A 26,551-nucleotide genomic window follows, 5' to 3' on the forward strand; every position below is an offset into this window, starting at 1 on the left:
TTCAAAAACGTTCAGAAATTAAATAAAAAAAACTAGTTTTTTTAGCTGAAAGTAAGGAGCGACATTAAAACTTAAAATGAACAGAAATTACTCCGTATATGAAATGGGTTGTCCCTTCCGCAGTCCCACGCTCTTTACGCTAAAGTTTTTAATTGTTTTAAAAAGTAGAATTGTGGCAAAGAGTCAAACTTTAGCGTAAAGAGAGAGGGACTGCGGAGGGGACAACCCATTTCATATACGGAGTAATTTCTGTTCGTTTTAAGTTTTAATGTCGCTCCTTACTTTCAGTTAAAAAAACTAGTTTTTTTTATTTAATTACAGATAGGAACAGGGTTCTTTGACACGCTGAATCTGATGTTGTGATTTTCATTAAGAATCTGTGAATTTAAGGGGTTGTTTCCCCCTTTGTTGAAAATAAGGTAAATTTTCTCATGCTCGTAACTTTTGATGAGTAAGACTGAATTCGATGAAACTTAGAAGCTTAGATATGTTTGAAATCAGCATAAAAATATTATTCTTTTGACGTATCTATATTCCGTTTTTTAGAGTTTCAGCTACTATGGAGCCAGATCACTCATATTCTTACAGCTCGTTACCACGAACTGTTTGATACAGGCTGGAAATCTGATAATTTTTTTCAGGCTTGTAGCTCATTGGCGGGCAACTTTAAACTGAATGGCTTTATATATTTACCAATCACCATAAAATGGTAATTCGTTTTACGTATATTTGTTATTAAAACTCTTTTTTGGAGTTTTGGTTACTATTAGCAAGAGCTGCTCCTTAATTACGTTACCACGAACTGCTTGGTGTTATATCATAACACCATTGGTATGATGTGACATAAATATGGATATGACGCTAATCGGTGCCTTGTCTTTAAAATGTCAATGGCTACCGGGAGGCATACTCATTAGACCATGTGAAAATTTCAAACAAAATAATTATCTGAAAATGTTGATCAATTATCAAAGTGGTTCCAGGGTGAGTGGGGGAAGACAGTAGAAGAGGATGCGAGCGAGAGATTTATAGCCCTTAAGTCACTTTTGGTCCTTAAAAAGGGCATTCAACCTTTCAAGTTCCAATGGAATGAGCCCCTTTACGATTTTTACAGACACACTTTCCATAAAAATTAGCCGGGACAATAAGTTGTTTAGCCTTTTCTGGCTGCTTATGGCTACTTTATTGTAGAAGTAACTGCTTTGACAAAAAAGTATTTAATGACAAAACGTCTTGACAAGAAGACCGTGATGAAAAAATGCATTGACAGAAAAAGGCCTTGAAGAGAAAGAGAATTGACAAAAAAAGTCTAGACCTTAAGATCCTTAAAAAGGGCAATAGAACTTTCAACCGAATTCCTGTGGCCACCCCTTCCATAAAAAGTGGACATGGGAAAGTTTTGTTGCATTTTTATACCCTTTCTTGTGTGCTGTTTCGAGAGAATCCATAGTTTTTTCTATTCTGCGATCCCCTTGGTCCAAATAAGGATATGACTTCCGGACCGATCTAAAAAAAATTTGGGTCCCATTTTTAGAGGGAGTGCCTTTGATCCGTTTTTGTGTACATCAAGTTCCTTTTAGCTCAAATACTAAAAGGTTTAATTTTCAAACTGATCTGGGACAATTTTTGTTTTGCCCAAATCAAGGCCATGAGTGCTGGCTGTCAAAAATAGGACGGGGAGGTGAGGCTTTTCTAACTAAAAAATTGAAGTTTTTTCTTCAACTTCAAAAGACAATTCAGCCATCCACAATCAAAATTCAAAAAAATGAATAAATTCAAACTCTTGAAGGGGTCAACAATCTAGCAGGCAACCACCTTTTCTCTTAACCCCGCTCTCTATTGGCACCCTCAATTCAAGCCCCCCGCCCAACCCTCTCTCCCACAACAGAATTTTAACCTTTCTGACCCAGAGACCATTTTTTGTCAGTTTTGTTGCCGATCCCACAGCCAAGGTCAAATCAGCCCCCCTTTTTCTATTATAAAACTTATTTCTAAACAATTGGTCACTTCCATTACTTGCCACCCCTGCTCTAAGCGCTGTTGGGATTATGCAATGCCCAGAGGTATTGCATTATTTTTAGACTTTCCAACTATTTTGAACAAGATAGTTATCTTAAAATTTTGATCAGAAGTCTTGGGAGGCTACAGGAGCCAGGTAGCAAACAGGTTAGCTGGAAGGTGGTTTGTTGCTCTCAAGTCCCATTACTTGCGATTTTTTTTTACCTTTCTTTACATGTTAATAGGCTTGGAAAAAACAACAACAAACAAATAAATGACTCTGATTGATTTTGTGGTATCAAAACACCAGTGATTAGCATAGTTGTCACTGAAAACAAGTTTAACTCGTGTCTGGCTTATATTCGCGGAAGTTGGTTATTTATGTTTGCCGTGACAACTCTTTCGTCCTTATTGCGTAAACATCTGGAAAGATTTTGCATAAGATTCCTTAGAGCTACTTTTGTGTGCATTGACATTTTGCTGCAAAAAGTGGAGTTGCAAGAAATCTACCTCGTGGCGAGATGTGACAAAGCAACGCTCTAATGTTGCCTTGGTAGAGAGTCAAAAACCTTCAAGATCGTATTTTTCATTTATTTTTACTCCTAGCCACTCTGTGCGGAAGAAAGGAGTAAGGAGCGACCCGGCTCAATAGTAGCCAAAACTCTAAAAAATGGAATTTTAATGCCAATAGTTAAATCAAAAGAATCGCATTTTAATGCTGATTTTAAATACAAAAGTTTCATCAAGATCGGTTATACCCATCAAAAGTTAAGATCCTGACAAAATTTGCCTCATTTTAGAAAATAGGGGGGAACACCCCTAAAAGTCATACAAAAGTCAATGAAATTCCGCATTTTCTGCCAGAAGACAGATCACGGATGTGTATTTATTTATTTGTTTGTTTGTTTGTTTTTCCCAGGGGTGATCGTATCGACTGAGTGGTCCTAAAATGCCGTGAGAGGGCTCATTCTAACGGAAATTAAAAGTTCTAGAGCCCTTTTTAAGTGACCAAAAAATTGGAGGGCACCTAGGCTCCTTCCTACGCTCATTTTTTCCCAAAAGTCACCGGATCAAAATTCTGAGATAGCCATTTCATTCACTATAATCGAAAAACCTAATAACTGTGTCTCAAGGGACGACTTACTCCCCCGCAGTCCCCGTGGGAGGGGCTGCAAGTTACAAACTTTGACCTGTGTTTACATATAGTAATGGTTACTGGGAAGCGTACAGACGTTTTCAGGGGGATTTCTTTTGATTTAGGGGGGGGGGAGATTTGAGGGGGGGGGGGGGTGTTATGTGGGGGGATATTTCCATGGAAGGACTTCTCATGGGAGAAGAATTTCAATGAAGGGGGCGCAGAATTTTCTAGTATTATCTGAAAAACAATGAAATAATAAATATGAAAAGTTTTTTCCACTGAAAGTAAGGAGCAGCATCAAAACTTAAAATGAACAAAAATTATTACGCATATTAGGGGTTTACCTCCTCGTTATACCTCGCTCTTTACGCTTAAGTATTTTTAAGTAATTTCAACTATTTATTCTACGGCCTTTGTAATTCAGAGATCATTCTTAAGGAATTGGGACAAAATTTAAGTTTTAATGTAAAGAGCGAGGTATCGACGAGGGTTGAGCCCTCTCATATACGCAATAAAAACATACGAATATAGAGGTTCGTTATGTAAGTTAATTCGTAAGTTACGTATATTTTTTACCAATGAAAACGCTTGTAAAAAATTAAAAGTTCTAGTTGCCTTTTTAAGTGATCAAAAAATTGGAGGGCAACTAGGCCTCCTCCCTCGCTCCCTTTTTCTCAAAATCTTCCGATTAATTGCAATTAATTAATATGCACGTTTCGTTTTAATTAGTTATGTGCGGAGAGCCAAGATCAAAACATACATTAATTCAAAAACGTCCAGAAATTAAATAAAAAAAAAAGTTTTTTTAAATGAAAGTAAGGAGCAACATTAAAACTTAAAACGAACAGAAATTACTCCGTATATGAAAGGGGCTTTTCCTCCTCAATGCCCCGCTTACTGTTTTAATAAGCAGACTTAAGAGTCAAACTTTAGCGTAAAGAGCGAGGCGTCGAGGAGGAAAAGCCCCTTTCATATACAGAGTAATTTCTGTTCGTTTTAAGTTTTAATGTTGCTCCTTACTTTCATTTAAAAAAAAACTTGTTTTTTTTTAAATCTGAGACTAAATAGAGGTAAATTAATGGAAATTAAAAGTTTTTTCTTAACTGCAAGTAAGGAGCGACATTAAAACGAACAGATATTATGCCGTATATGAAAGGGGTTGTCCCCTCCAGAAACACCCCGCTCTTTACGCTAAAGTTTGACTTTTTGTCACAACTCTACTTTTTAAAACAATAAAAAAACTTTAGCGTGAAGAGCGAGGCGTTGCGGAAAGGACAACCCCTTTCATATACGGAATAATATCTGTTCGTTTTAAGTTTTAATGTCGCTCCATACTTGCAGTTAAAAAAAGTTATGTTTTTCATTTAATTTCTGAACGTTTTAGAATAATGCATGTTTTGATTTTGGCTCGCCGCGCGTGAATAATTAAAACCAAATTTACATATTTATTTTTTTTGCTAAATGGCCTTCTCATAGTTTTGATCGGATGATTTTGATAAGAAAAGGGGTGGCGGAGGAGGCCTAGTTGCCCTCCAATTTTTGGCTACTTAAAAATGCAAATAGGTTTATTTATTTTTTGCACGAATGTTTTCGTTAGTAATAAACATACGTACCTTACGAATTAACTTACGTAATGAACTTCTATATTTGTGTATCTTAATTACATATATGAAGGGGTTTTCCCCCTCTTCAATACCTCGCTCTTTACACTAAAGCTTGAATTTTATCCCAAATCCCTAAGAATGACTCCTGAATCACAAAGGTCGTAGAATAAATAGTTGAAATTACTAAAAATACTTTAGCGTAAAGAGCAAGGTATTGTCGAGGAGACGAACGCCCTTATATAAGTAATATTTATGTTCGTTTTAATTTTTAATGCTACTCATTACTTCCAGGTGAATTTTTATTTATTTACTTTATTTTCTCATTGTTTTTTTTTAATAATACTAGAAAATCCTTCGCCCCCTTCAATAAAATTCCCTTCCCTCATGATAAATTCCTCCGTGGAAAGATAATCCCACGTACCCCCTCCCTCCGACTCACCCCCACCCCAATACGAGAAATTCCCCCTGAAAACGTCTGTACACTTCATAATAACCATTATTATATGTAAGCACTGGTCAAAGTTTCTAACTTGCAGCTCCTCCCAGGGGGACAGTGGGGAAGTACGTCGTCCCCAGAGACATAGTTTTTATCTTTTTTCACTATGCTGAACAAAGTAGCTATCTCAAAATTTTAATCCGTTGACTTTGTGATAAAAATGAGCGTCGGAGAGGGCCTAAGTGCCCTCCAATTTTTCAATCACTTAAAAAAAGGGCACTAGAAATTTTAATTATCGTTAGAATGAGCCCTCTAGCAGCATTCTAAGACCACTGGGTCAATACAATTACCCCTGGGAAAAAAAAATAATAATAATAATAAAAAGAAACACGCACCCGTGATCGGTCTTCTGGCAAAGAATAAGAATTTCCACATTTTTTAGTTAGGAGCTTCTAACTTTTATAGTGGGGTTATCTGATTCGCTGAATACGATGGTGTGATTTTTGTTAAGATCTTATGACTTTTAGAGGGCGTTTCCCCCTATTTTCAGAAATAGGGCAAATTTTTTTCAGGCTCGTATCTTTTGATGGGTATGACTAAATTGGATGAAACTTACATGTTTAAATCTACATAAATTATACAATTCTTTTGACTTATAATTTTTTCTTCTTTGTCATTTGTCAATACTGCTTCTAGACCTCTCTGTCTTTAACAGTTCACAGAACTGTAGGGTTCTCTGATATGATGTATCTAATAAAGGGATTTTCAATAGGTTCGATTGCTTTTTTGGGAGTGTTTCCTCATTTTTTAAAAATCAGGCAAATTTTCTCAGATTTTTGGTTTTGGGTGGGTAACAATAAACTAAACAATAAAAAACAATAAGCAATAAACTTCTAGCCCTATCTGTCTTTAATCTACTTCCAGCCCTTTCTGTCAGGTATTACGGCTTTATTTTCAGACAATTTAGAAAACTTTTTAAGTTTTCAAAGCTGTCAATATTTTCAGCCTGTCAATACCTGTCAGTGCTGCTTCTAGCCCTTTCTGTCTTTAACAGTTCGCCGAACTGATGTAATTTTATTTCAGCTAATTTAATTAAATTTATTAAATCAAATATAAATTTAATAACTAAAATATAATTAACAATTAATAATTATTAATAATTAATAATCAATAATTAAAATATAAATTTAATTTTAATTTATTAAAATAAATTAAATATTAACAAAATTAAATTTATAATTACTTGCACTATCATATACTTTATCGTTTTGTTAACAAGAGACCTAAGTCAAACAGACCGCCTTTTAAACCAGAGAACACGGCTATACACAAAATAAAATCATATTCAATATTTTTTATGCCAGCTTCTTCGTGCTTTTGTGCTCTGATAATTACAAGGCGACGTAAAATATTTCAGTAAAAGTGGTCAGTAATATGTCTCCTGCTTAAATCTGGGAGCAAAACAAAGCTCTCCCCCTGGTGAATCTTAAAACAGCTCTCATGACACCGCCTTTTTCCATTTCCTACTTAATAACACTCTCCCCCACCCCTGACCAACAAAAACACCCGATGACTTCCCTTTGTAATGGCTGGATATACAATTATAAACCACTCTACATAGTCTTGTGAAGCCTCAAATGAACTAACTTAGTTAAATGAAGGTTTAGCATAAATGTCTATATTGAACTAAATTTTGGGTAGACAGCATGCATAATTAGGAATGAATATGCCAATAGGTGGTAATATGGCTTCTGGAACTGGGAAGCTAAGGAGATGGTTTTTTGACAGTTTTGGATCCGTTTGCTGTCTTGAATTTTCGCGTGATATCATTTTGACGATATCGTTGTTTTTGCCACAGATCGGGAAAAATAACCACTCCAATGGGATTGGAAGAAAGAAATGATAAAAAAGCAATCTCTTTTATTATTTAAAAATTCACAAAACTTGCATTTCTGTTCGAATGAGTCCTCTCAAGATAGACTGGGATCATACATTCTAGGTTTGATATCCTAGATCTTCCAGAATATATAGATATTCTAGATATTCTAGGTTTCATACGACCATCCCTGGTATAAAAAAAAATGAAAACAATTAGCGAACAAATAAGCACTCACCCGGGATAAATCATCTTTATGAAAAAAATATGCATATTTTGATATTTTATTTCATTTTTTTATTTTTTTTTTACTTTGGCGTAAAACCTATGTAAAGGGTTCTCTGTTATGCTGAATTTAATGGTTGAATTTTCATCAAGACCTCTTCTGTTTTTGGGTGCTTATCTTTCTTTTTTGAAAATTGTGTGAATTTTCTCAGACACTTAACTTTTGATGGATAACTTTAAATATGGTAAATTTACATATCAATAATTACTAAAACAATGATATTCTTTCAATTTTTACATTACTATCAAGAGGAGCACGGGTCGATCCCTACAAATTTGATTTGGCTCTTCTTTGCCATAGATACCCAGAAGTTGATTATCTCTGCTTGCCAGAACAAATTTTGAATCATTTTTTACTCCACAAAACAATTTCTTAATGCTGTGTGTATAGTGACCTCTCGCTGCAAAAACGGAAATCATAAAGAAATTTCCCCGTGGTAGGTCAATCTTATGCAAAGATCTCTACTACCAGTACATCGCATCCATTAGTTAAAACTATCAATTTGATACAGACGATGTCCGAAACAGTGGCGTTACATTTAAGCCAGTACTGGGTTAATTTGCTGCTTAGGATAACTTTTGTCTTTGAGACGGCTGAGACTCGCAAAATGAATTTAAGGTATCGCATCCTCTTAAGGCTATGGTATTGCTGGTAAATTATCTAGAATGTAAATAGAGTTGATTCCTTCTTAGTGAAAAATATTACTGATTAAGGGTCCTCACAGGACCCCTAAGTCAGGCAGAGGCCTTCTACCTCTGTCTGATATCCTCAAAAAATAATTCTGGTTAAAATTCGTACAAAACTCCAGTTGAAAAGCAGTAAGTTATGAGCCATGGTAACAATGCCGTCGGAATCTTAGACGTAAAAGTAATCAACTTTGGCAATAAGCCACCTAGGATGTAAAGAGTCGCCGACCCCTTGGATTGAAAAATACTACTGATAAAGAGTCAGAGGTACTCTACCTATTTCTCATATTTTCCAAAAATGGTTTTATTTTAAATCCGTTCTAAACTACAGTTTATAAATCAAAAAACTACAGTCAAAAGCATCAAAAACTGATATTGATAATAGATAATAAAAGATATAAATTTTTTCAACACTTTTTTTTATTTTTGGCTCCTATGGGCCTTGGTTCGTTCTTTACTAGGTTGCAGCTACCACCAGTGGCGTAACTTCGTCAAAATCCTTGAGAGTGGGGCAAAGTGAAGACTGAAAAATGAGCCATGTAGTAACAAAAAAATGTTTTGGAGGACGTTAGACGTGGAGCCTCTTGTGACTCTTAATACGAAGTATTTTTCATTGAGGAGAGACCAGAACTATTTGCATTCAATACGATTTGTCCCCAATATGCCTGAACTGTTCTGCATGATTGCAGAACATGAATACATGAAACATGAAAATACATCAAACATGACAATACATCTATCTATATATATAAAAAATAAGTTGTATGTGTGTTATGTCTGTCTGTCTGTCTGTCCGCATATGACGTCTGAATTATTTCATCGTATACCAATTCAAAAACGAATGTATTCAAGCCCGAAGTAGCTGAGTTGGTAACGCGTTATGTTCCAGGTTCTAGGTCCTAGAGGTTGCAGGTTTGAACCTTGGCTAGGTAAAAACTACAAAAAAAAACTAAAAAGAAAAAACTGAAAACTAAAAAAAAACTAAAAAAACTAAAAAACCTAAAAAAAGGTAAAAACTACAAAAAAATAAAAAGAAACAAAAACTAAAAACTAATAAAAAAAACTAAAAAAGCAAAAAAACTAAAATAAACTAAAAAAGAAAAAAGGAAAAAAACTGAAAAATGAAGGAGAAAAACAAAACTAAAAAAAAATAAAAATAAAAAAAATAAAAAGGTAAAAACTACAAAAAAACTAAAAAGGAAAAAAAAAAATTAAAAAAAACTAAAAAAAAGGTAAAAACCAAAAAAAAAACTAAAAAGAAAAAAAGGGGAAAAACACAAAAATTTATTTCATCATATACCAATTCAAAAACGAATGTATATACAGACCGGGAAACCAGGACACAAATGACGACCGGGACACCGGGACACAGAGAATATAAATCACGACTGGGACACTCAAAGAGAAATTACAGACTGGGACACCGGGACACAAATGACGACCGGGACACAGGGAATATAAATGACGACCGGGACACAGGGACACAACTACAACGGGACGCCAGGGGGCACAGGGGGATATATAAATGCCGACGGCGACACTGGGAATGGTCGATTAGCAATCACTATCAACAAAGCTCAAGGGCAATCATTAGAATCATGAGGTATAGATCTGAATACGGATTGTTTTCCCATGGACAATTATATGTTGCATGTTCAAGAGTCGGTAAACCTGACAATCTATTTATATGCACAGACAATGGGACAGCGAAGAATGTTGTATATTCCTAAGTTTTACGTAGTTAAAAACATATATATCTATCTATATTCACAGGTGGGACACAAGGACACAGCTACAATGGCGCGTAACTAATATGGTGCGTAACGACTTACGCGCGGGGGGGGGCTGGGGGGGCGATGCGCCACCATCAACTAGGTGTTGGGGTGGTGCGAAGCGCCACCCCAAAAGCTAGTTATAAAATAAATTTATCTTCCTTACAAGATTTCAAAAGTTGTTTTAAAGATAGTCACCTTCAAAAGACTGAACATGTTTTTCTCCCATTCATGTCTCACCCCTTTTTTGGGGCTATCTTTTTCGGTATTTCAAGTTACTTGCGCGGAGTCCTGACTACAAACACTTTTTATCAAAACCTTTGTCCCCTTCCTAAAAAATGGACAAAGAATTTACTTTCTGTGTACTATTTACTATGTGGTGTCAATATATTACCATGTTTGATGTATTTTCATGTTTCATGTATTCATGTTCTGCATTCATGCAGAACAGTTCATGCATATTGGGGACAAATCATATTGAATGCAAACAGGTCTGTGGAAAAACCACAGAATTATGAGCAACACCGTATCTAGGGGAGAGTGGTTGACTCCCCTAAAATATATAATTTGAAGAACTGATTTGAATAATTGCAGCAGATGACGGGATTTGCCTCAAGTCTGGCTTACATTTGCGGAAGTTAATTGTTGACATTAGCCAAAACAATATTTGCGTCATTTGAAGTTCCCATTAAAATTTCTGTAGTGTGTTTTTAGTGGCTTTTTCTGCAAAAACTGAAGTCCTAAAGAATGCACCTGGCAGTGAATCAATGCTACGTAAAAACTTCAACTAAAAAGCGAGTGCATCGATCAGTTAAGATATTCAATAAGATAAAGACGATGTCTCCAAGGGATCAATTTAAAATACGTGAAGAATGTTTGATTTCAGATATCACCGATTTATTCATGCTTTCGCGACTTTTGGGGCTGTTAAGGTATTTTGGTAATTTGTTCCGCCAATAATTGGCTACTTATTAACTTCGGTCTTGGATTAACTTAAACTGAAACCATATTTTGGGGACCTTAGACAGGGTTAGAGGACTTTGTGATTCTTGATGTACAGTATTCTCCATCACGAAGGGATCATATATATTTACTTCCAGTATGATTGACCTCCAATAGCCAAAAAATTTTTGAAATACTAGCAATTTGCATGGTTACAACTGACGACAGGTTTGGCTAATATTTGGCTTTGAAACGCGGAAGTGAATTACCTCTGTTTGCCAGAACAATTTTTGCGTCATTTTACAACCCACATTGAAATTCCTTTGATTTTATACGTGTATTAAGTGACCTTTTTTTTCCAAGAATTGATATCATGAAAATTTAGTTCGTGAAGATTAAGTCACGCTAAAAGCTCAATTAGTAACTTGGTCCGCCAACAACAACAAAAAAATCACAATTCGACATAGACGAGACACCGAAGGGGTCATCTCTATCATGGTTGAAGTAGTATCCAAGGCTGCAATTTTCTCTGGTACATAGGGGAAACTGCTAAAACCGCAAGCCGTTTAACCCCCACCCCCTTCTGAAATTTATTACATTCAAAAATGTTGTCAAAACTAAGAACTTACATAATTCAACCATCCACAGAAACAAATCAATTTTCTTTAGTCTACCTTTTCCTTTATGGTGCTACATGGTTCATTTTTCATTGTCATTTTCCCTTGACTTGGAGAAATTGGCTCCAATTTCGTCCCCTCCCCAAGGATTTTGACGAAATTACGCCGCTGGTGGTAGCTGCAACCTAGTAAACAAACCAAGGCCAAAAGCAGACAAAATTAAAAAAAAAAGTTTTTGAGGTGAATCAGATGCATTTTTATTCGCTACTTACTTACTATGCTACTTTTTCCATTATTCGCTACTTACAGCTAGCGAATCCACGAATCAACAGCTAGTGCGTCCACTAGTTAATTGTCCCAGAGGACTAGATATCTGAAGTTGTCGAGAAATTATGGTTTGAGCGTGAAATTTGACTAAACAAAATGTGAAATTTTCTTCTCTTTAGTCACTGACTTCATCAATCAAAGTGAGGGCCGTCACTGGAAAATCCCAACGCGATCAAGTTACTCAAATGATAACACATTTCAGCTAATATTTCGCGTTTTCTGAGAAGCTACGCTAGAATATTCATTGGGCCTGAACATTCCTGAACTTAAAAAATCAATTTCTGCTCTGTTTAATCGAAAAAACAAAATAAAAATTTATAATAATGGAAGTCTTATCAAAACTGAATATTCTTATCTCTAGCACAAAACGGGAGAACTTAAATGGTTTTTCTAAGATTTATGGGAAAGAGGCATTCGGCTTTTAGTGTTTTGCTGTTTATTCAGATCTCTTACCCAAATTCTACAAATAATGGTGAGGCCGCTCAGTCAACTCGAAATAGTTTGGCAACACAAACTAAAAACTTTATAATGGGTGAGATAGGGTGGTCTTTTAAGGGACTGCATTGCCTTAAAGTATTTCTTTATACAACTTTTTGAATCGTATTCGATTATTTATCGACTGTAGTCTTAGGCTTGTTTTCGTCGAAAAAATTTGAATAGAAGTAAAAGACATGGTGAACTTTATTATCTAGAAGTATTTTTTATTCTGAAAAATTCAATAAGTGTGGAACTGACAAGAGAGGACCCTTTGGCTGAAAAAAATAAAGTAACATAAGTATTTTTAAGGCACCTGCCTGTGATTAATTTGAGAGATAAACCCTCTCCCTTTTCTCCTAAATTGACCACTTTGTTACAATACTAGCTAGCTAGAAGAAGCTAAGCTAAACTAGAAGAAGCTAGTTAAGAACTACTAGCGGATTTGCGGTAAGCCAACGAAAAATTTACCAGGGCCATCTTTCAAACAGTTCTTTTAACTGATTTTCTGTTTTTGCTATGACGGTGAACTGCATATTATCAGCAAATAAGGATGAAATTTTCCTTGTTACAGCCTCGTATACTTATGAATGCTTGAGTAGACCTTAATCAAGATCGGACATTCCATTATTCATATAATTTATGTAAGCAAATTGAATAAAAAAACAAGTTCTTTAACTGCAAGTAATGAGCGACATTAGAACTTAAAATGAACAGAAATTACTCTGTATGAAAGGGGTTGTCCCTCCACAACGCCTCGCTCTTCACGCTAAAGTTTGACTCTGTCACAACTGCACTTTTTAAAACAATAAAAAAAAAATAGTGTCAAGAACGAGGCGTTGCGGAGGGACGACCCCTTTCATACGGAGTAATTTCTGTTTGTTTTAAGTTTTAATGTCGCTCCTTACTTGCAGTTAAAAAAAACTGGTTTTGTTTTATTTAGTTTCTGAACGTTTTTGAATTAACACATGTTTTGATTTTGGCTAAACACACATGAATTTTTTGCTAAATGGCTTTCTCATAGTTTTCATTGGATGATTTTGATAAGAAAGAGGTGGAGGAGGGGGCCTAGTTACCCTCCAATTTTTTGCTAATTAAAAATGCAACTAGATTTTTTTTATTTTTTGTACTAATGTTTTGGTTAGTAATAAACATACGTACCTTACGAATTAATTTACGTAACAAAAATCTATATTTGTGTATTTTTATTACGTTTGTGAGGGGGTTTGTCCCCTTTTCAACACTTCGCTCTTTACACTAAAGCTTGAATTTTATACCAAATCTCAAAGAATGACCCCTGACTCACAAAGGCCGTAGAACAAATAGTTGAAATTACTAAAAATACTTTAGCATAAAGAGCAAGGTATTGTAGAAAAGACGAACCCCCTTATAAACGTAATATTTTGTGTTCGTTTTAACTATTAATGCTACTCATTACTTCCAGGAGAAAAAAAATTTAGTTTCCCATTTTTTTAAATAATGCTAGAAAATCCTGCATCCCCTTCATGGAAATTCTCTTCTCTCATGATTAATTCCTCACGGAAAGATCTTCCCACGTAACCCCCTCTTACCCCAACATGAAAAACTCCCCCTGAAAACGTCTGTACACTCCATAGTGACCATTACTATATGTAAACAATGGTCAAAGTTTGTAACTTGCAGCCCCTCCCCCGGGGAATGTGGGGGATTAAGTCGTCCTTAAAGACATAATTATTAGGTTCTCAACTAAGTTGAACAGAATGGCTATCTCAAAATTTTAATCCGGTGACTTTGGGGAAAAATGTGCGTTGGAGGGGGCCTAGATGCCCTCCTGTTTTTGGGTCACCTAAAAAGAACACTAAAACTTTTAATTTACGCTAGAATGAGCCCTCTGGCAACATTCTAGTACCACTGGATCAATACAATCACCCCTGAAAAAAAAAATTAATAAAATAAAAAAAACAAAATAAACACACATCCGTAATCTGGCTTCTGGCAAAAAATACAAAATTCCACATTTTTTGTGATAGGAGCTTGAAAGATTAGCAGTGGGGTTCTCTGATACGCTTAATCTGATGGAGTAATTTTCAGTATTTCCCCCTATTTTCTATAATAAAGCAAATTTTCTCAGGCTCGTAGCTTTTGATGGGTTGTACTAAACTTAATGAAACTTATATATCTAATATCAGCATTAAAATCTAATTCTTTTGATGTAACTATTGGCATCAAAATTCTGTTTTTGGAGTTTCGGTTACTATTGAGCCGGGTCGCTCCTTACTACAGTTCGTTCTTCCAAGCGTGAAACTAACACCAATCATCTTAAATAAATAAATGAAGCTCAAAATGAACAGAAATCACAATAAATAACGGAGTTATATTCAAAACAAGCAAAAATTACCATTAGTAGGGTTGACAACCCCCATACCTTCTCAAGACCAGAACATAATTTGTGCTTTACTGAAAAAAAAAAAAATGACCGTGGAATGTCAATTTTTATACGTATACTGACATTTAATATTAAAAGGCTTAATTTTTATTATTAAACTCAAAGTGAAAATACTTTTTATGTGTTGTGTTTTCAATAAGGTTATATAAACTGTGTTTAAATAAGGTTTTAAATTCAGAAAATAAATGTATCAAAATTCTGATTGGATGTTTGTTTTGTGAAATGATGGGCACAGGGGGTGGGGTGGTGTTGACGTCAAATCACTATTGAATCTTAAAAAGAGCACTATATAGTACTACCAATGCAAAAAAGTGATTTTTCTTGTTTTTAAGGGAGGAGCACTTTAATTTCCCTCGAAAGATTTTCGACCATGCTTGCTCCAACGGTGCCCTTTTCGATTTGATCTGACGCTATTTTCGATGGGTTTCAGGCTTTTTTTTAGACATTACCACGAATTTCTTTTTCCAATAAACTTTTACTTTTCAGACGAACCGAAATAATAATTACCATTTCAGAATTTGTGTCAGGTGGCACATTTTTCACTAAGTAATTTTTTTCTAAATACGTTTTTTCACTTTTGGTCACTATAGACTGTGACTCGCTCTTTACTAGGTTGCAGCTACCGTTGTAACCATCAAAGTCTCTTTATTATCAATTTTACTACCATAAACAAGATTCAGTTCCAAATCATCAGTAATGAAATATATATAAGAAAAAACTCTAAAAGATTGTTTACCTACCGATATTGTTGAGGTATAAAGAATCAGTGGAAACACTATCTTTTCTGACGCCTCTTTTATTATGTTGCACTGGAAGCCGTTGTCTATTATCGACACATCAATTAATAGAGAATTATTTAACTCAAAAATCATATGTTTTTCAGGCGTTTGACAATATTCGACAAAACCATCCAGAATTTTTCAGCAAAGTTATTCCAGTTTCTGGAGATATTTCCAGAGATGAGCTTGGAATATCTCCCCAAGATTTGCAGATGATGTCTGAGACCGTATCGATTGCCTTTCATTCTGCTGCGATAGTACGTTTTGATGAACCGTTGAAGAGTGCCATTGAGCTGAATGTTAAAGGAGTGAAACGAATGCTTTCTGTTTGTAAGAAGCTGGAAAATCTGGAGGTACGGAAGCTTATGATATTCATGTCGTTACTGTAACTAGGCAGGTCTCCAATCTTAATGAATTTTTGGTTAGTAAATTTGCAGATCAGATAGACCTTCTTAGGAGCAAGCAAACATGTAATTGGGAGTGATTAAACTTCCGCATGGCCAACTTCAACATTTAAAAAAAGTTGGAATGGTTGTAGATAAGAAAACTCTCCTTCCGGAGACCTGGATTGTAAATCCACAGTCTGGATTGTGAATATGCCGTTCCACTAACAGCATATAATATGGGTCTAATGTCAGTCCGAAGTATGAAGATACCGTAAGACAGACAAAACAACCTCACTCCTAAATGAACTGACACTGACTCAATGACTTAATGCCTACTTATAAGTATCTGCCCGCCCACAGAGGCCTTACTCGTTTGCTTTAGTTTCTTATTCTTTCTGTTTTGTGTAGTGTTTGTTTTGTTTCTTTTATTGATGCTCCGCTTTGATTTTTTTAGCGGGTCAAAAATGAATTATTATTATTAATGGCAGATTTGTGTCTCACTAGTTCTATTTTTTCATGACTCTTAGGTGAGACATAAGTAATCCAAATCAGACTAGGCACAACCAAAAGTTCCTTGCAAGGTATCAGTAGCTCGTGATAGATGGTTCTGTGATCTTTGATCTTAATCCTGAAAATGGATCTCACTTACAATCGGGGTCACAGGTACGTAATCTTTATTATGAATTCTAAAGCCTTGGCTCAGAATAAAATCGAGGATTTGGGTTATGGTCATTGCCTGGTGTTGGTCTTGGATTGGAGATTTATAATTTTTCTGTTCTAATTTGTTTACAATTTGACAATTCATGTTTAAAAATCGCTTTTTTAAGCTTTTGTGCTCTACTGATATTTTGAAACTTATTTCAAGAATCTGGTTTGTCAGTGGAAAAGGCCCAAGGTATTGTATTATTCCCTCTCACATTAAACGTAATAAGGGGGACTACCATTTCGTTATATTTTGGTTAATAAAATTTTGGGATAAATTTTGTGGAAACATCGCAATAGATGATAGGTGACAGGCTAAATCCTTAAAGACTGACTCTTCAAATACATATGAAAAAAAGTGTACCAATTGCTGCTTTATAGTTTCAAATTAATCAAGGTCCGATTTCTTATAGTCGAGTCCAAGAAACTTTGTGATAGAATGTGATCTAAATCATGTTTTTTCGACCCCCTTGTGGTTCGAAGACTTTAGCTTGCACGGTTTATCTATTTACTTGAACTCTCGTTAAGTAAAAAGGAAAAATCACAGCATGCCCAAAAGAGATAGAAAGACACTAGATGCTAATAAACCAGTTTAAAGTGGACCAAGGACCATGGTAAAATTAAGAGTTAGTACTGAAATTTCCTCTAATGATCAGATCAAGCCACATACATAAAACGCAACAAATACCTAAATAATAAATAAACAAATTAACTCCTAAGGAAATAGGGTGAAATGGTTGGCATTTAGATCCCTGTGTTCTCAAAATTCACAAGGCTTAATCTCAGAGTTTACAAGATACCTTTGGTATCCAAATACTTAATCAAAACGAATCAGTTGGTAATAAACATGATATTTTGCCAGAAAGACCTCAATTTCCTTGTCTCAGTTAGGTATTTTACATACCAGTTTTTTTGCTGTTTAAGCAATTTAATATAAACTTATCCTTATATGAAAATCTTCAATTTTTCCACATACTACAACTACTACTAATAATAATTGACGCAGCACCAAGCCACCTGAGGCCAACACAGCTACGCACGCTCCTCGTCCAACCTAATCTATTCAAGGTCTCCCTCTTTGCACCTTCCCAGGAAGTTCCCATTTCGTTTAAATCTTTATTTATGACATCCTCCCACCCCAGACGAGGACGACCTGCTTTCCATGTAGCCTGAGCTGGTTGGCCAAAAAGGACAATCTTCAGAAATACGTCATCCTTCATCCGCAGAACATAGTCTAGCCATCTCAACCTTTCTTTCATTATAGCCCTAGAAAGTGGGATTGAACCACATTTTTGTACAATCTACTGTTTGAAGTACGGTCAGTCAGCCGGGTACCAAAAACAATCCGTAGGCAACTTTTTCTGGAAAACATCTAGTAAATTTTCGTCCGCTTTTCGGAGCACCAATGCTTCAGAGCCATATTGGACCATTGTCATCACTGTTACTTCCAATATTCTAATCTTGGTTTGCAGATTTATCTTCCTATTCTTCCAAACCTTTTTTTAACTGTGAAAAAACACCCTGAGCCTTAGCTATTCCACTTTTAACATCTTCACTGCTCCCACCGTCTTTACTAATAATACTACCAAGGTAAGTGAAGCTGTCCACCTGATAAATTTTTCCACACAAGTATAGGGTCATTGCTATTCCGACGTACATAAAAATGACGACGTCAGGTACATAAATATTTTTCTTAAAATTAAGGCTCTTAACAAATTTTCTCAAACTTCTGACCTATCTAAATCGTTTTTTTCTTATGCTAGAACATCCCAGGATGTTAATTTTCCCAAAAAAATATGGAACTGTTTTCGAGAAAAAATACATACATACATACATACACAATTATTGATGGTTTATAAAAATAGTATGGTGTTCTTGCATATTATGTGCAGTTTGTATATTATATTTTTGTGCATTATTGTTCTTCTGTATTCGCAAATTCATATATATTATTTTATTTCTGTATGTGACACGTGTATAAATATATCCTACCAAATTAGTCAGCTTCGCCAGTATTCATCTAGGGAAAAGCCGGCTGTGTTGGCTTTTCCCCACTTGGCTTTGGGTATGCACATTGTGGACACTGATTTTGGTCAATTATATTATAAAAATTCTCAATAGCGGTTTTAAAGATATTTTAGTTTCTACATTATTTGAATTTCTGCCAGTTTTAATTTCGATTTTTTGTGCTTAAGTTTTGAATTTTTTCAATTTACTCTCCACTTCTCTGGGGATAACATAAATTCCCTTCCCTGAAAAAATTAAATGGCTCATTTAAAGCTATATTTTTCTTTTTTAGAAATCGAAAAATAGAAAAGACATAGATACCAATAATTTTCAATTTAAAATTACTTAGAAATTTAGTAATTTTTTTCTGCGATATAGCAAATATTTGATAACAGAGGTGTTAGAGAGACGCGGCAAAATTATCTATTCGTAGCGCTAATAATTAAAGACAATACAATTCTAAACAATACAATTCAAGACAGCGCTTTACTTCAATTTGACTTACCCCAGTGAGTCATAGCTGCACCTCATTTATATGTTTTTCAGGTATATAATTTATATATATATATATATATATATATATATATATATATATATATATATATATATATATATATATATATATATATATATATATATATATATATTTATATATATATATATATATATATATATATATATATATATATATATATATATATATATATATATATATATATATATATAATTATAAAGTTTGCACATGGTACTTTCCAGTTATACTTAAATGGAAAATCGTTTCAGGTTTTGGTGCATGTTTCAACCGCTTATGTAAATTCTACGCGAACAGAGCTGGACGAAACCATTTATAGACCTCTGTGTGATGTTGATAATTTAATATCCACACTTGATTGGCTCGATGACCAGGCCGCAAATTCTATTACAAAAAGGTTGATTATTCCTCTTTTCTCTCATGTTGACAGCTCGTATTTTTATTTTTGGTTAATATTTGATGTTCCCTGTTCCCTATTAGTTTCCCTATTAGTTTCCCTGTTCCCTATTAGTGCCGAAACACTGATATCAAGTTTCTATGGAACTTAAATAAAAACGCATGACATGCCTCTAGAGTAGTCACGATTAGTGTTGATTTGTAGCTCTTCAAAAATTTACCCAGTGCAACATATACCACTGTATCCAAAACAAAAGGGCGTATTGTGCTCTAAATAGGATAAAACTTTCGAATACATTGCGATGTAGGCCTCTTTGAGCATAAATGGGTACAGGAGCAGAAAAACAGGAACGGAAGAAAGGTCGGATAAAGGGTTAGACGGGTAGAAGGAAGATTAAAAAAGTGAGACTAAAGGTGAAAAATGGTGGGCAACTACGATGGGCTTCCTATATGCCCACGGCTTAGCCAGATTTCAACTTTCGACAAAATACAAATTATTTTGGATAGAACTTGGGATCAGTGAGCTTTTTCTAAATAAGCCAAACAGACCAGACAAAGTCCTGTGCATTAATGCAGAATAGCATAAGAAAAATGAAGGCAAGAAGGCAGGACCTGAGCCACAAGAAGACTTTTGACCAGTTCGTTTTTACATTGATTTTTTTTATCAGTGGAAATTTCTAGCATAGTAGTTAATGTGTCTCCAATCGACAAGTAGAATCCGTTAACAATTTGAACATACTGATACAATGTTTTTCTCTAGCCACGGGTGTATTTATCTAATGCCACAGGATTAAAGATATAGACTTAATATGATCTTATACGGATTTTAGAAATAGCAATTTCAGTAATCCAACATTTGTTTTTTTTATCTTTATTCTGATGTAATTAATTTTTCAGTTCTTTTATATATATATATGTATATATATATATATATGTATATATATATATATATATATATGTATATATATATAATATATATATATATATATATATATATATATATATATATATATATATATATATATATATATATATAGATATAAATGTACATAATGTTGAGTTTTTATCTTGTAATCATGTACATTTAAACATTTAAATATTTTTATGCATCATGTCTAGCCCACTAACGTCATTTAAGAAGATTAATAATAACTGACTTAAAGATTCGCTCGTTGAAAAATCGTGCATAACGCTTTCAAGAAGATAGATAATGCTTTTTCTTCTTTATTAATCCAAGTACGTTCTAAAAAGCACGTTCTCATAGATGCTTTGCTCGACTTCCAGTTCTAATGAATATAAAACAAGTATTTCTCGTGAAAACTGGTCCAGACTGGCAGTCAAGCTTGGGCTAAGTTTAGATAGAAAATTGAACAGTTCGTAGTAACGAACTGTGGTAGCGACTTGGCTCAATAGTAACCGAAACTCCAAAAAAACAGAATTTTGATACCAACATATGCGTCAAAAGAATTGAATTTTTATGCTTATTTTAAAATTTTACCATCAAAAGTGACGAGCCTGAGAAAATTTGCCTTATTTTCGACAAAAGGGATAAACATCCCCTAAAAGTCATAGAATCTTAATTAAAATTACACCATCACATTCAGTGTATCAGAGAACCCTACTGTAGAAGTTTCAAGCTCCTATGTGCAAAAATGTGGAATTTTGCATAAGTGTTTATTTGTTTTTTTCCCAGGGGTGATCGTATCGACCCAGTGGTCCTAGAATGTCGTGAGAGGGCTTATTCTAACGGAAATCAAAAGTTCTAGTGCCCTTTTTCAGTAGCCAAAAATTGGAGGGTAACTAGACCCCCTCCCACGCTCACTATTTCCCAAAATCACCGGATCAAAATCCCAGAGTCCCCGGGGGAAGGGCTGCAAGTTATGAGCTTCGCCCATTGTTAACATATAGTATTGGTTATTGACGAACTATAATGACATTTTCAAGGTGTATGATTTTGGTGGTGGGAGGGGGGTTGGAGATTACATGAAAGTATCTTTCCATTGAGAAATTTATCATGGGGGAATATATATTTTATGAAGAGGGCGCTGGATTTTCCAGCATTATTTAAAACAACAATGAGAAATTAGATAAAAAACAAGTTTTTTCAACTGAAATTAAGGAGCAACATTCAAGAAATTATTACATATATGAGGGGTTCATCCCCTCCTCAATACATCGCTCTTTACTCTAAAGTATTTTCGGTAAATTCAAATGAGCTATTTATTCTAATTAAACGGCCTTTGTGGTTTAGGGATCATTCTTAAAGAATCGGAGCAAAATCCAAACTTTAGTATAAAGAGCGAAATATTGACGAGGGGACAAATCCCCTCATATACTTAATAAAAATATACGAATATAGAAGTTCGTTAATTAAGTTAATTTGTAAGCTAAGTATATTTATTACTAATAAAAACGTTCGTAAATAAATTAAAAGTTAGTGGCCTTTTTAAGTAAACAAAAAATAGGAGGGCAACTAGGTCTCATCGCTCGCCCCGACAAGGGTCGTTTAATTACAATAATAAGCTGTTTTTAGAAGTTCAAAAAAATCTTAGCGTAAAGAGCGAGGTATTGAGGATGGGGATACCCCCCTCATATTCGTAATAATTTCTGTTCGTTTGAATTGTTAATGCTGCTCCTTACTTTCAGTTGAAAAACTTGTTTTTATATTTAATTTCTAATCATTTTTAAAATAATGCTGGGAAATCCAGCTCCGCCTCCATTGAACACCTTTTTCCCCACAAAAGATCCTTTCGAATTCCTCCGTGGAAAGATCCTTCTATGTAGCCCCCACCCCCACTCTAAAAATATCTGTATATTTCCCAGCAGCCGATACCATATGTAAACAATAGGCAAAGATCATAGCTTGTACCGCTTCCTCTGGGGGCTATGACGGGTCAACTCATCTTCAAAGACATAGTTATTAGATTTTTGACTGTGCTGAACAAAATGGTCATAATAAAATTTTGATCGGAAGAATCTGAGGAAATAATGGGTGTGGGAAGGAGGATAGCTGCCATTCAATATATTCGGTTACTTAAAAATGACACCAGAAATGTCTATACCCGATGAAATGGACCCTCTCCCAATTATCTAGGATAACTGGTTCAATACGATCACGCCTGGAAAAAAAAAACAAAACAAATAAACACATTTGTGAGCTTACTTCTGACAAAACTCTTATATAGGAGTTTGAAACCACTACAGTAAAGTTCTCTGATATGCTGAATCTAATGGCGTGATTTTCATTAAGATCACTTGATTTTTGGGGGGGATTTCCCCTCTTTTTCAAAATTTTGGAAAATTTACTCAGGCTCGTAACTTTTCATGTTTAATTTAAACTTGATAAATTAATATTTTCTGAATAAGCATCGAAATTTAATTCTGTAGATATATCTATTGTTACCAAGACTCTGTTTCTTAGAGTTTCGGTTACTATTGAGCCGCATCGCTTCTTACTTACAGTTCGTTACCACAAACTGTTTGACCATATTGTTCCATCCTTTCAGTTTAAAAACAGGTTTTTAATATTTAATTTCTGACCCTCTTCATTCGTGCTAGGAAATGCCACTATACCAATAGTGATTAATATACAAGCTTAAATTGTAAGAAATATGCTTTAATATAACTTTAAATGAAGATCGTATAAGACATAATATGATCTCTGGAAATCCGGTTATTTCTCTCTGCACAAGAGTGAACTTCAGGCTATGAAAAAAAAATTCTAAAGCTAGTCTATAGTCCTAATACTATCAAGATGGCTTTACTTCGAACTTGTAAACAAACTAATCATGATATGACCTTATCAGAACCAAAACAAGAGCCAGGCATTGAACTAAGCCATCACGCAGAAGTGATACCAAATTAAACGAGAAAACAATAAAAATAAAGCAAGAATCCTAAAATGGATTCATGCTTTATCTTAAAATAGATTACTCCTTAAAATGATTGATGATATTTTTATTCTGTGAAGTGTCCTTAATTGGTTTGCTTTTACTGTGCCAAAACTCCTATATTTTTTTTGTTCAGTAAAGAGCTAATTTTCTATAATCCCTCCGCGGGGGAGTATTTTCTGTGCTTTTTTGGGAGGGGGTATTTTCGGGTTTTTTTCCGGGGAGGAGGGGGGGTTAAACACCAAGGAACTTAGAAATCAGCATAAAAAACCAACAATGTGACATTTGTCGTCAAAATTCTTTATTTATGTTAAAATTTACTTTAATTTTAGCTCCTGTTTGTTTTAAGTTTCAATGTTACCCCTTATATAGGTTTAATTTTAGATACTTGTATGATAAACCCCCTACCACTCAAGTTGTTTATTCATTGACGCATTACAGAACCGGCTTTTTCGTTTGTTTCTCTCAGCTTAGCGTGAGACAAGACAAAAAGATGTGACAAAATAGATGGAAAATATATAATTTGCGCCATTTGTTTGCACATTAGGGGGGGAATTATTTGGAAAGTGTCAAGTTAGAAAACAGCTCTTACTATATAATATGCAGAATAATTGTACCTAACACATCAGACATGCAGACCCGCTATACTTTACCCCCCCCCCCCCTAAGGTGCAAATATGTATCCCAAAATTGTTTCTAAAGTGTTATATTTTTGTCTTAAGTTGGTAAATTTTATTAGGATTGTCCGTCAGAGAAACACATTAGAAGAACATTAGGTAGGGGATATGTCATATAAGTACCAGCTTTTTTCTATTTAATTTACCTATCTGGAAATTGCAGTCAATATTTGTTTTTGTTTTTTAATATTATTAATGGGTTACAGGGATTTTTGTCTTAATGAAGAATTACTACTGCTATTTGCAGGTCACACGTATTCACTATTTATTTATTTTTAATTTGGAAACAACTTTGAAGTTTTGCCACAATATCACCAATAATCAAAAGGGTATTATATCAAAATATAATATCACAAAATCACAATAATCAATATCCCAATATCAAAAGCTCTGAAAAAGGCTTGATTTACTACGTGGATCCAATCTCAACTTGAGCCTGAAAACACAGCTAAAACCAATTTCAGCTCCCACATTTTCGCAAAGAAATTCATTTTTGTTTTCTTTCCCAAAAATTCCCCGAATCTTGAAGACTTGTCACCAGAAACTCCCCGATTTCTTAAGACTTGTCCCCGAATTTTAAGATTATAGAGTGGAAGCCCTGACTGAGGGTATCAAGTTGAAACTTTCAGGGCTACTGCTATTAATATTTCTGTTTTTATATTTTGAATAAATTAAAAGAGTCTAAGCGTGTCCAGGTTGTCATGGAGTAAAGAAAGGTTGTTTAGAGAATAATATTAAGTTTTATTTTTTAGGTCAACTTGAAGTGATATAAAGTCGAATTAAACAATACTATTTGTGTTCAGATTAAAAACTGTTGAAAAAGTTTCTCCAACATGCAAATAGCAAGTCAAACTTTATTTTTATAGATAAAAACGAAAAAAGTATAAATTTTTTTCTATGAAAAGATTATCTAAATAAAAAACGAACAGAAATTAATCTAAAAAAAAATTCCACACGACAAGTTTTTCAAAGAAAAGTGAAGAACTCCATTAAGCCAAAAATAAGCAGAAATAAATTCAAATAATCTTCCAAGCGTAAAACTACCATAAATCACCATCAATAAATAAATGAAAGCCAAAACGAACAGAAAATATAATAAATAAACAAGTCAAGACTATCTAAATAAAAAACGAACATAAATTAATTTAGAAAAATTTTCCAAGGAGCAAGTTTTTTAAAGAAAAGTAAAGAGCTCCATTAAGCCAAAAATTAGCAGAAATAAATTCAAATGATCTTCCAAGGAAAAACTACCGCAAATTACCATCAATAAATAAATTAAACCAAAAAAAAAACAACAGAAATTACAGTAAATAACCGAGTTATTCTCAAAACGATCAAAAATTAACACGAGTAGTAATGACAACCCTCGTACCCACTTAAGACCAGAACATATTTTGCACTTTACTGAAGAAAAAAACAACAGCAAATGGCCGTAGATTGTCTGTTAAATATACATATTTGTTCTTTAAAGTTTTGATAATTTTTTATTTATTAAAGAAAAAGGTGAAACATTCAAAATGTATTTTGTATCTTGAGAAACGCGCAATTTGAGGTTTAAGGCACCTGGACCCCTATCAAAAAATATATAAACCTCTGTACTCCTACAAAAATTGGCCTTTAACTATTTATTCCTACATAATCGTTAGTGTGGTTTTCATGTAGCCTGCGCTCAATTTAACAATGACAGTTTTGTCTGGACTGAACATTTATTGGGACGAATATACTGCTGCGCAGGAGTATGCCTTTGGGACTAGGGGCCAATATAAACAGCTCTTATATAGTTCTAACCCGAATAGTTGCCTTCAAACTTCAGCTCTATAGTATTTTGACCCTGACGGGTCAAAGATAATATCTTCGCAATATGATTGGGATTTGGCAGTAATGGATATTCCATTTTTGTTGCTATCTCTCTCGTTACTTAGAAAGGGCTCTAGGACTTTGATCTTCTGATGAAATTATCCTTTTGCTAATATTGTACAGCCCATTTCTTAATAAAATTAAATAAAAAAAACTAGTTTTTTTAACTGAAAGTAAGGAGCGACATTAAAACTTAAAACGAACAGAAATTACTCCGTATATGAAATGGGTTGTCCCCTCCGCAGTCCCTCGCTCTTTACGCTAAAGTTTTTAATTGTTTTAAAAAGTAGAATTGTGGCAAAGAGTCAAACTTTAGCGTAAAGAGCGAGGGACTGCGGAGGGGACAACCCATTTCATATACGGAGTAATTTCTGTTCGTTTTAAGTTTTAATGTCGCTCCTTACTTTCAGTTAAAAAAACTAGTTTTTTTTATTTAATTTCTGAACGTTTTTGAATTAATGCATGTTTGATTTTGGCTCTCCGCACATAAATTATTGAAATGAAATTAGTATATTAATTTTTTTTTGGCTAAAACGTCTGTACACTTCCCAATAACCATTACTATATGTAAACACTGGTCAAAGTTTGTAACTTGCAGCCCCTCCCCCAGGAATTGTGGGGGAGTAAGTCATTCCCAAAGACATAACTATTATGGTTTTCGACTATGCGGAACAAAATGTCTATCTTAAAATTTTAATCTGTTGACTTTTGGAAAAAAATTAGCGTGGGAGGGGGCCTATTTGC

The 26,551-nt window shown here is 34.3% G+C and overlaps 1 protein-coding gene across 2 annotated transcripts in view; it reads left to right on the top strand.

Annotated features, from left to right (window-relative positions):
• LOC136025321 (putative fatty acyl-CoA reductase CG5065) overlaps positions 1 to 26,551 on the top strand; it is a 65,869-nt gene that overhangs the window by 11,152 nt on the left and 28,166 nt on the right. For both annotated transcript variants that reach the window (XM_065701229.1, XM_065701230.1), the window contains exons 2-3: positions 15,465 to 15,713; positions 19,239 to 19,384. In XM_065701229.1, coding sequence (XP_065557301.1) covers positions 15,465 to 15,713; positions 19,239 to 19,384 — 395 coding nt within the window. The remainder of the gene's footprint in view (positions 1 to 15,464; positions 15,714 to 19,238; positions 19,385 to 26,551) is intronic.

This window comes from Artemia franciscana, chromosome 3 (genome assembly GCF_032884065.1).
Source record: "Artemia franciscana chromosome 3, ASM3288406v1, whole genome shotgun sequence".
NCBI lineage: Eukaryota > Metazoa > Arthropoda > Branchiopoda > Anostraca > Artemiidae > Artemia > Artemia franciscana.